Below are 12570 nucleotides of genomic sequence, written 5' to 3'. Positions count from 1 at the left end.
GTACATTATGTTTATCAATTGTTTTAAGGTTAGGTATAATTAATGTATAATATTATACTACACTTTAAATTAATATGCACTCATATATTATTGATACTTACTCAATATATATCTCAGATTTATTTTCAGTCTTATTAGAGAAATGTTGGTGTATAATTGCTAAAATCAAGCGAATAACATTGTATCATATATGATACTAAAACAAGCAATTAGCATTTAATATTAATAAAAATTGAGTTTATGAAAATTTTTTTGATACATATTTCTGAATAATGCCTACTCAATTGTTTTTGATAAGCAGCTATAAACATTAATTGGTTATCATAATATACCTACCCTACTACCATAATTAATGAAACTAATAGGATTTTCATCGGGTTAAAGAAAAATAACTTAAAAAATCATAATAATAAATTATATAAATCATTTATTATGTATACAACTTACAAATTAGTATTATAGGAGTTTTTTCTCTAACAAATTGCAAATATAACATGAATATATTATATATATATGTACACATATTACAGTACAACAACAAAGTCGGGCAGTTACTATACCGTAATAATGTATTTAAAAAACATATAATTTATGACGAGCGTGTCATTTAGCGAGTAAAGTAATTACAAATCACGTAAAAATAATAATAATCATAATATTATAATTAAATATAAACAGCAAGAACGAGGGGATAGTATAATATATACATATCAGTCCGCGCGGAGTAACGGAAACAGGAAGACATGGTTAGGTAATCCTTTAGGCACATATATATATATATATATACCTTTTGACAAATAAAAATGAATAATATTATATAAGTACTCATCATTCGCGCGTTTATTGTAATATTATAATATTTTCGCGTACTTGGTTGCCCACGTATAGTATGTATAATTTAAAAATAGAAAAACTCAATATCGTGGTATTCATTGCGGTGGGCCAGGGGAGGGTGGGATGGATTTGCGTTTTTTTAAATTTATTTGTTCTTTCTTTCGAAATGAGATCAGCGGCCACAGTCATCCGCAGCTGCTACGGTATCGTTGTCGCGTCCGTGCGCGTCGGCGTTGACCGTGACTGATTGCAGTTCGGTAGTTGCGTACGCCAGCTGTACTGACGTCGCGGATACAGGCGACAAATTGTGTGTGAGGCTGTGCCGGCGCAAGTCGCAGTTCCGGCGAAACACTTTACTGCACGTCGGACAGTTGTACGGTTTGATGTCGGTGTGCGTCAACAGATGCGTCTTCAGGTTAGACCGCTGGTTGAAGCTCCGGCTGCACACCGGACACTTATGCGGCGACTCCTCTAGGTGAAGGATCTTGTGTACAGCTAACGTGCGCGACTGACAGAATCCTTTGCCACACTCTAGGCACTTGAACGGTTTCTCCTTGGAGTGAATATACCTGCGGACATGAAAAACACACGTGGCGGTTGATATAATAATACATGATAATTTATAATGATAATGTGCGCTGGGTCATGTGATATGCATGTAGAAAATTATGTATAAGTACGATATGTCGATATTCTTATGGCTGCGAATTTGTGATATTGCTTATCCTTATAAATGTTGGACACGCGCGCGCGTGTGTGTATACATAATATGTAGTCTTAGACGTAGCATAGTTGTATTTAATTTTATTGTATACTAAAGCGTTTTAAAATTCCCGTGCGGATTTTAAATACCAAATAATATTTTGTATTGTTTTGCGTACTTTGAGAATTGTACTAATAGTTTATTACATACGTCTTGAACGATGATGTAGCCTAACCTAACGTTGCAAGCACTATTTAAATTCTTGTTTAATTGTTTAAAATGTTACCTCTTACCTCTTAAAGTTATAACATGTATGTACCGATCAGAACTAAAATAATTTATAAGTTTTAAAGTTTAGTTATTATATCACAATCATAGTTGTAATCAGAACATTTTTTGGGAGAAGAGCTTTATGAAATATTTTAAAAAATATATTAAATTTACGTTAATTAACATAATTTTAGCATATTTCGGAAAAGTTAAGCACTTACTCCTTTCCAAGTAAATTAATATTGTATTAAAATCAGCAGCATCAAAATATATTTATGAGCTTTTGAATCTTTTTTTATTTGGTTATCCGCGAAGGCTTTAATAATTGAATTATATAGGTAGTTAAATTTTATATATTATAATAAAATACTTCTAAATAAGTTATAATTACTTTATCATTCGATTACTATATCGTACATATTATTATATTGTTGCACGAGATGAACTGAGAAAAAAATACGTCAGTGTATCTTAATTTTTATTTAAAATCTTCCCCTGTACAATATATAGCTAGATTGTGTCATTGAAAGGCTGTTTTGGTTGACTGAGGTAATGTAGTCATTGGAAAAAATTCTCCCAATGCTACATATTAAACATAATACATTCTGAGATCGTTCTCCAATCCCGTAATCCCTATTGTAAGTACGAAACGTTCCAATTTTAATACAGAAATTTAATGATTTAATCATACACTATATTATGATGTACAATAGTATCAGTATTTTACGAATTTATCAATATTTTTCCCGTGTTGGTGCCTGGTTTATTGTTTTTATTATTGATTATTGAAAATAAAATGAATCGTCTACTAGATTATGATATAGTAGTAATTTTGATTTTTTTTTATCCTAATAGTAGAAATACGAGTTGTGGTTCTATTGAGCTTTCTAATCGATATCGTACAGACACAGCACACAGAGGAACCCAAGGAACTATATATAGTATATATACATTACGTGTTTGCCTTTACATAGCTGTGAACGTTTGACCCGCAGCGACTCGCACGAATATTATCCGAATTCGCCAACACGTTTTGCGATAACGACTAACACCCACCTTATAATATTAATTTTGCTTTTCACGCGTGCGCGACGACAAGTCGACCTAGTATCTTATTATTATTGTACGAGACGAATTGCCTGCATTTATCTATACGAGTGGAATGATCTCTGTTTAATGTAAAAGTTACCTTTTCCAACGCTCACGAATGAAAGCGACCCAATTACATTCATTGACGTATATACACTCTCAACAGAAAAACTTAATTATTTTCAAACGAAATTAGTCGTCACTTCTCTTATCTCTATGCACTTATTGATAAATCTTGAACATAATCGTTGTGTTGCGTCTACGATGTAGAGAAGATATCATCTCTAAATCGTGGTTGTGGCATTGTAAATGGGGACTGTACTACCATGCACTGTATATTTATTATTTGTATTGCGATTATGATGATTACGTTTATGATTATGTATCATGCAAAGACAGCAAAGTAGAATATATACTATATAGATGATAAGACCGGAAATACTTTAACGCACCTACTATTTAGACAAATCTTTTTGTATTTTAGTGTACAGGAATTTTTAACATAGCCAAATAGCCACATAGGTTTAGGTCATAAGTACAATGATTTTCTTTTAAACCATTTAAATACAAAACCACTAAAAAAAATGTTAAAATAACATGTAGAATAGAATATTATAATATCGATAATTAGTCATCTATAAATAGTACTGATTAGATATTCGCACTACAAGTATTACGTCTACAACGCGGTTCCCCCGTGTGGTTTCAAAGGTGGAAAGGTGCGGCATCCTTACTGTATTGTTTATGTATATTTATGTATATATGTATGTATATGTGTGCGTCTATGAATTATTATTACCGGTATCTACACAGACTTCAAGGCGATCGAAGATCGCAATCGCAAACATATTATTATCCAGCTGTATACACCAACGAGGCAATAGAATATTTTTTGAATAAACCAACTCGATCAGTTTATTATATACATAATATATCGTATGTAGTGTTGTGGTATTTTTTTTTACCTTTGGTACATTCCGCATTTATATCGAATATTACCACGCGCAGTGTGTTCACTTATTCTCATATTTCCTCCCAATTATGTTTATCTTTACGATTTTTGTGCTATGAAACTAGTTATACAGCTTTTTTTATTTGCCTTTATTGGGCCGCCAAAATAATGTTTAATTTAATTACGTTGTTTTTTAATTAATTTGGGTAACGTTTGTGTTAAAAAAAAATGGTTTAAAAAATTAAAACTAAAAAAAATCATTTACGTATTTTTTTATAAAGAATGTTAATCAAAACTTAATACTTTTTTTAGTCAATTTATTTTTTTTTAGTTAATTCATTTACATTTGTTACAGATTTAAAAATTGCATGTTAAATAAATAATTTAAGTATTTCAGCGATTAATAGGTTATATTATTGATTATCAATTAATGTAGCCGTAAACATTTTATACTTTATAGTAAGATGTAAATGTGTAATCACTATACAGCTTGTACAATTAAAATATGTTACGTGACTTTTAAACATTGTTAACTGTTAAATTCCAAAAATAATTCGTATTAAAAAGGTTGTTTGACCAAGTGGCAATACTAATGTGGGCGATAATATAATTTTATAAATATTGTGAAATATTGCATTGTTGGTAGTTGTCAGTTGTCATCTAAAAAAATATTCGAACCGGTTCCACTTAAGTTTTTATTTTTTATCTTCGGTAAACTAGTCTTGACAAATCCAGTCGTTTGCGCTTGTAACGTATTTATAATTTATAACACATCTCTGTTTCTCCAACACCTTGTCAGAAACACTCTTCACCTCGACTTTTTATCAACCCAAGACACTGTTAAAAATTATTCCAGACGAATAACGATAGTCTACGACTTTGACTCGTGTTTTCTCGTTACTCTGTGTATATTATTTTGCGCCGTTCAATCAGCTGTCAACGATGAATTTTCATAAAAATTCGTTCACGAATGTTTTACCGGGACGTTAATCATTTGTTATTGTTATTACAATGGCTGACCGCAGTTTTGCACTTGATTTACAATTTTTGCGGTCTCTAATTATTATTATCATTATTCGTGACGTGTTTAATGCTTATAAGCACGCCGTATGTATTATATATAATATATAAAGAGGGTAATTTAAGTGGCGTTCGGTCAGGAACCAAATGGATTTTTAACGACTGGACAGTTTATATGTATGTACATCGAAACGACCGATATTATATTGTCTGCAATAAACAATGTTAAAAAGTATTGCAAAGCGATAGTGGTGGGCGTTATACACAGTGCAGAAATTTTATTTTTACTTTTAACTGATAGTTTGGAGACAAGATGTTTACTAAAGTAGTTTTTCGTAAAAAAAAATAAATGATTTTACTTTACATTTAGTCTTTTTTTTTATTTGGCAATTTTATTATTCTCGTAGCAATTACATGGTATCTATATAACGGATCACCGGTGTAAACCAAATACGCTCGACTTTCTTACGAGTAATACCGTGCAACAATATTAAAATATTATGTACAATTTTGTTTAGGATGAGCCGTGAAAATATCGTTTTTAAAAATCCCATTGTGCGCCGGTCAAAAGCCACAGAATATACAAAGTGTATTTTTATTGTGCAATCGGTTTTTAATGGACTGCAGCGCGGCCCTGCAGTGCGGCGTCGGCGACGGCACACGACACGAATACAATAACATAATGAAGCCATTAAAAGGTATATACTGCAGTCGCGGTCTCTTCGTAGGGGTGTACTAGTACTATACATTCCTCTTCATGCCACCGCCCCGTGTTCGGCAGATAGGTTCTTCGGTGTATAATAATAATAATAATAACAATAATAATATTATGTACCTACGCGCATGGCACTTGACCTTTTCATTCCCACGACGGATGACGCGCGGGGACACGTTGAAGGTGATAAATGGACGAGGATTACATATTATTATTAAATATATTATACAAAAGCGGCTTGCAAGTCATATTACTCACGTCGTCACAGACCATTGTTACACACACACACACATTCATATACATTATAATAGCGGGCATATATTTTTATGTTATGTACTATGTTAATATTATGTACAATTATCATCGTACGTGTATGGTGTATCATGATAATAGACACGATGGTGGGTTCGTGTATATGTATCTACCTGTATAACACGTTCGAGCATTTCAGATCGCGACCAGCACAACCGCCTATAGGTTGTGGAAACGACGGAGCAATTGCGATATTCATTTTTCAATCCAGAAATGAAAAATACGCCAAAGGATTTTTTTTTTAATAAAATTTTTATTACTATTGTGATCATGGCAGACATCCAAATGTGCGGAGCGCGAGGAGAAAAAAAGGATATTATAATAAAAACCACGCACACACGATTAAGTTTTTATTTTTTACTTCTCTTTCACTCACTCTGCTCTCTCTTGCTCCCGCACTCTCCAAGCATATAAAATTGAGTGCTGCTTATACGATCGTAAATACGGCGCACGCGCAAGCCGGTTATTTGATCGACTCGACGGCGGCGGCGACGATGGTGTGCATTACCCCTGCGAGACGTGACGTGCTCCTCCGCCAACGCGAATTTTTTCCTCTTAGCGCGCGCGAGCTCGTGACCAAAACGCGCGGCGGCGACGTAAGATAGACAGTGACACTATATATATATATATAATATATATGTATAATATATACGGCGTCCCTCTCCACTGTCCACCGCCGACCTACCAACGAAATACTCTCTCGGTGACAAATTTATTGCGCGCTCGCGCCACACATCCGTTTTACTGTCTAATAAAAACGCTAACCTAACGACGACGTTAAAACAATTTTATGATAATACGACGACGAGTCGTGTGTGCGTGTACGCTTACTCGCGGATCGTTTGTTTTCCGACACACCGCAGACTGGTTTTCGAAGCCAAACCGACATGCCTCCTTTCTATGGCCATCCGTATTAATATTTTATAGGAGGCACATATTATATCTATTTATATAATATTAGAATAATATAATAATATACATCATATGTGTATTAATTAGTGCTGTGTACATTATAATATTAATGTTATGAATGATATAGGTAGTTACCGCGTTTCGAAGGGTTCGTATTCTTCTAAAAGTATTTTCATCGTGGTAACGCCCTCGGCAAGTTTGCCTTAAAAATATATATACTTAATCGGTGATTTTTGAAACGCGGAATGCAGTCGTCCAAAATTTTTATAACAAATCGATATACTTTTGAACAACGTGAAACTGATATGATTTATAATCGCGTTATTACTAGACCGAATTTTGACGTTTTATAATAATTCGTATATCGCACCTACAATCAATAGCATTACGATAGTCGGAAAAGTTTCGATAATATTATATTAAAGCGTTCATCTCTAAAAGGATTGAAAAAATCGTTTGTTCGTTTAACGTTTATTATACGAATGTATAGGACTTTTATTTAATTTCTAGTTTAGATTTAGCACCGCGAACATGATAAATTTAAATCGTTAAACAAACGTTCGTTGTATTACCGGTATATATAATATGGTACATATGTAACGAGCGCTGCAAATACGATGTGTTGTATAATAATATTATGTAAATCGACTTATAGTTAACGAATCGGATTATCATATTATACCCACGCGGTTCAGTGATGTATTATATTTTTGGTAACCGTAGAGCCAAACGAATTAAAAAATTCCGAGAAATGTATACGAAACGAATTGGATTTTTTATTTTCAATTTTGTCTTGTTTTACGCTTATAATCTGTGTAATATATTATATACTTATCGAGTATATACATTTATATATACCCTTTATCGGTTACGTACTACGTACATGTAAAAACTAAACCATATCCGCGGTGCAATTTTAATTATTGATTTCCACACAGCTCCAGCACTATATATAATATAACTATTTACAATGAAGTTTTTGGTATAAAATGTGTATGATATAATATCAAGAGTTGATATTTTGGTTGAAAAATAATTATTATACCATACGTCATATTATTTTATTATGATGAGATTTGAAAACATATTCGAAAATTCTAACTAAGAATATTTGTATGTACCTTTAATACCTTTTTTTTCTGTTTAACTGATATTAAAAGCGCATATATTTTAATGTATCAATAGGTAATACTTGGCAATTGTATTATTTAATACATACAAATGAATTATTCATAATTTTATAATATTAATATAGATTTAGACAAACACCCCCTCCGAAAATATTTCCTACCTACGCCCATGATACTTGTATATTTAATTAACATTAATAACATATAATCATAATATACATTGTTGAGGTGGGCATCTCTGTGGACTGTGACTATATTTAAAAAAGAATTTGATTAGTCTTACTTGTAGAAATCGTGTTTACATTAATGTGAAGTGACAGTGAACAACACTATATCTTGTATAGTTGTGTGGAATTAATTAATATTATGATGCATAGTAAATCAAAATGTCCTATACATTTTATGGATATTTTTCGTTTTCAGACTTTATAATATATACAATGTACATGATATGCAGGTTTAATTCTATTTTATAATATTTATCACTCTAATCATATCTACGTTATTTCATATGTAGTACGTATATGTAGTATACATATACAAACTATAATGCATGCAATAATACTGCTATATTGTGACGCAAAATAGATAAAAAAACATTTCATGTTAATAGTTTTAAAACTGTAAACAACATATAATGATGTTAAATTGAAAAGTAGAACAGCTATACCTATACCATCGGAGTTTTCTCACGTTTTTCTTTCTTAAAAGACATTCTTGCTGAGAAATTAAAATTCTTTTTGATTTCCCGAAAACCTTTTTCGTAAGCGTAACATAATACGACGTGCGGCTATTAAACTGTCGACCCAAGAAGACGGTGGACGATTAAAATCGTGTATCGCGCAAATGATCGGGGGACCTGCGCGTATAGATCTGTTGCGGAGAGAGAATTGTCGTAAAAGAAGCGCGGGTAATCCGATACGCGGGCGCACGCGGGTCGGAGTGAGTTTTTTTTATACCACATATTATGTACCTACTTCGGACCGCTTTTGGTGTATCCCGTAAATTATTATTTGAAAATAAATGATAACATCTTTTTAACTCGATAACCGTCGCTGTTAGTAACACACACTCACTCACACCATAAGTATATTACGCACAAGTATAAGCGAGTAGGCACATACACACACACGCGTGCATACACCACCCCAATAATATTGTTATATACCACTCACGGGTGGTAACGATACGATCCGGTCGAAGTGGCAAGGCGGTCACTATAAACGAAGACTAAATGCGACAACAGTCGTAAACACGGCGATCGCGAACGGCGTAGAAAATATCTTATTATTCGTAGATACAACTGTAATAAAATCAATAAATAAATAAGATCCAAAATTAATTTGTTTCTCTAAATTACTATTCTTTGACATCCAAATGTTTAATAATATAATAATATTGTCCATAAAATATTGAGTATTGGGCTGTTGGGTAAAACGTTGGTATATTAAAATATAGTGTCAATACAGTGGTATAATGCCGATAATAGGTTTTTAAATTTGATCTGAATAAGAACGATATAAGTACGGTTATAATATGGAAAAGCCTTTAATTATTGCAGTATAATAGTATTGTATATTATTTATTTTGGCGGTACAAACCGCATTATTAGAATATATTTTTTATTAAGATGGGATCTACCTATAAATGCGAGTAATATATTAATAATAATATATAGGTACAACCGTATACCTATCCGCATAATATACATAATCATAATTATGTATATAATATGAAATATGACGTAAGATTTTTCTGCTAGTCACTCGGGTTAAAGGGTTTCCCCTACAATTTAAGCTCTCTTTAGCTCTTATATACATTATAACTTATGTAGGTACATTACATCGCGGGCACGGGTAATTAATTAAATGCGACGTACGTACTACGTACAACACAATTTCCAATTGATTGATATGTATGTACGTTATTTGAACTACATGGGTAGAGTCTAATCGTGGGTCTCGAATTGTAAAATATTATTAATTAATAAAATATTTAGAAATCGCTATTCTGACTAATTCGCTTTCGTTCGTAGATATTGTAATATTAATACGCATGACTCTTGTTACCGTCCTCAGTGCACAATTCGCGTGTGTATAGTATTCCCATAATATCTATTTGCAAAATGTCAAAACTAGATCAGAATATGGAGGGAAGAGATTTCACAACCCTTGGACTCGACCATAGCTGCCCGCTAACACATGGCTAAATTTTGAAATGTAATCAATTTAAAAAAATTGTCAATATACCTTAAATTCAATCCGTATTGTTATTATATTAAATAGTTATTGCTTATTAGGTTCACTACTGTATAAATTATATACTAATACTTAGGGAACATAGAAATTTAGATGATTTTTTTTATTTGCAACGTACTAATTGGTCTATTGATCAAGCGATAACAATTCTGAAAATAGATATGAATTTATCTATTAGAGAGTTTATATCGACTTTTTCAAATTTTTGTCTAAAAATTTAAATACATCAATAAAATCCTCTTGATTACATAGTGTTCTGTTATACCACATATTATAATATTATTATATTTACTATGATTATTCACTCGAAAGTATTTTTTTTTAAGCTTTATACCCCTGTACCATCGATAGGAATTGGTCACAGGACCTGCAGATTTAGTCTAACTACAGACCCGAAACAAATAGAGAAGTTTTTGGTGTGGAATTATCGTGCAAAATATATATAAACTTATAATGGTAAATAAGTACCTCCTATCATAGGCGAATAATAAATAGCTTTTGATGTTAGATAATAAAATACGCATAATATATTACAGCATATCCATAAAAATAATCGCGTTTACTACATATTTATGCATTTAATTCCGTACAACTGTTGTGCATGCATGGTACATAATATATACAATATTTATAAGTCGTGAAAATCTATGGGATATTTACCTGTGATCCCTGAGATGATCTTGTCTCCTGAAAGCCTTTTTACAAATATCGCACGAGTAAGGCCGCTCGTCCGTGTGGGTGCGCTCATGTATGAGCAGGTTGTATGACTTGGTGAAGTGCCTGTTGCAGAACCGACAAATGAACTGTTTCTTGGGCCTCGGGATGGGCCCGTTGTTGTTGTCCTGATGGTGGTACAGGTGTCGCGAGGCGTCGATGGGTTCGTCGGCGGCGTCTGCAGTGGCCGAGACCGAAGTATCCTCGTCGACGATCGTCGTGGTGCAGACGGCGGCAGCGGTCAACGAGGCGGACAGCCTGTTAGCTCTGGGAGACAGACTGGACAGCTCTTTGGAGAACGCCGGTAGACGTCCTCCCCTGCTCGCGGCCACGACAATGGCGGCCGTAGCAGCGGCTTTAGCTGCAACTCCGCTGGCGTCCAAAGGCGTCTGTCTCTCGTCGTGGTCGTCGTCGTCATCGTCGAGGTAATCGTCTTCAGCGTCCAACGAGGACGGATTTCCGCACTTGACGCCGTCGTCGTCGTCTTCGTCATCCAACACTTCGTGCACGACCACCACACTGCCAGTAGCGTGTGCCCGGTCCACGGTAACTGCGGTCACCGCGGGTTGACGGGGAACGGCGGTCAGTCGCTGCAGCGTGATGTACGATTCGAGGGCCTGCAGGTTGAGTGCCGCTGCTACCGGCGAGTCGGGTGGCAGTAGCGCGGCCTGCTGCAGCGATGACACGAACGTGGTCTGCAGTGACAGGGCGACGTTTTGTAGCGATCTCTGCAAAAGTTGTCCCATGGCAACGTCGTCTTTATTGTTGTTGTTGTTGTTGTTAGACGACGGAGATTGCTGTTGTTGTTGTTGCTGCTGCTGTTGCTTTTGCTGTTGTTGGCGGTGGTGGTGCGCCTGTTGCACCGCCGACGAAGAGTGCATCACGCTTGGGGTGGGGGTGCAAGCAGTCTTAACAGAGTGACACTCGCCGGGTGGGGGCGGTGGGGCAGGGGTGCCCCGGAAACGGTTTTTCCGCGAGCAGCGCGAATAATTCAATACGCAACCGCCGTAATATTATATATGAATATAATACTAGTAATAACACTATAATAATATATTCGAGCGGGCTTACCTCTTCGGTGGACGTGCTATATTATATATTGACAAAGCGTTTCTTCCGGTCCGGAAACGACGGTGCGAGTATAGCGGTCGGGTGTCGCTCAGCGGCGTCAAACGTCGTTTCCTTCGTCGTTGTTGTCGTTGTCGCAGGCAGAGACAGTAGTAATAATAACGATAACAACAATAATAATAATAATAATAATAATCTAACCTACGTAAGTGCAATATAACACACACACGCTGCAGTGGTGCCGGCCGTCGTCGGTGACTGCGGGCGACTACTACTACTACTTCTACTACTCTTTTCCCCACTACGCGCGCGCGCGCGCTACACACACTCGGGTACGCACGCGGTGCGAACACGCGCGTGCGCGCGCTCGCCGACCGAGATCGGTTCGGTTCGGGTTTTTCGTCTTCTTTTAATTTTTTTCTCTTTTCTTTTTATTCGATAGAGTATTATTTTCGTTGCTTTTTCTGCGCGCCCGTCCGTCCGTCTGTCTCCCACTCGGCCACGGCGCGGCGGGCGACCGCCTACAACGGACGCGCGCGTCGTTCGCGGGCTGCGGACGGTGCGGCCGGCTGACTGACCGCCGGTACCCGTAC

At 35.4% G+C, this 12570-nt stretch overlaps 1 protein-coding gene across 1 annotated transcript; it reads right to left on the bottom strand.

The window, feature by feature from the left end:
• Positions 1–410: 410 nt before the first annotated feature.
• On the bottom strand, positions 411–12263 carry LOC132931750 (protein sister of odd and bowel). The gene is made up of 2 exons (XM_060997728.1): positions 10856–12263; positions 411–1403 (listed from the first exon to the last, which is right to left on the bottom strand). Exons 1-2 carry the CDS (start codon positions 11788–11790, stop codon positions 1007–1009), a joined length of 1332 nt encoding a protein of 443 aa, XP_060853711.1. The 5' UTR covers positions 11791–12263; the 3' UTR covers positions 411–1006.
• Between the last annotated feature and the right edge of the window lie 307 nt (positions 12264–12570).

Source organism: Rhopalosiphum padi, chromosome 1 (assembly GCF_020882245.1).
Source record: "Rhopalosiphum padi isolate XX-2018 chromosome 1, ASM2088224v1, whole genome shotgun sequence".
NCBI classification, from domain to species: domain Eukaryota; kingdom Metazoa; phylum Arthropoda; class Insecta; order Hemiptera; family Aphididae; genus Rhopalosiphum; species Rhopalosiphum padi.
This window is presented reverse-complemented; position numbering and strand designations above follow the sequence as displayed.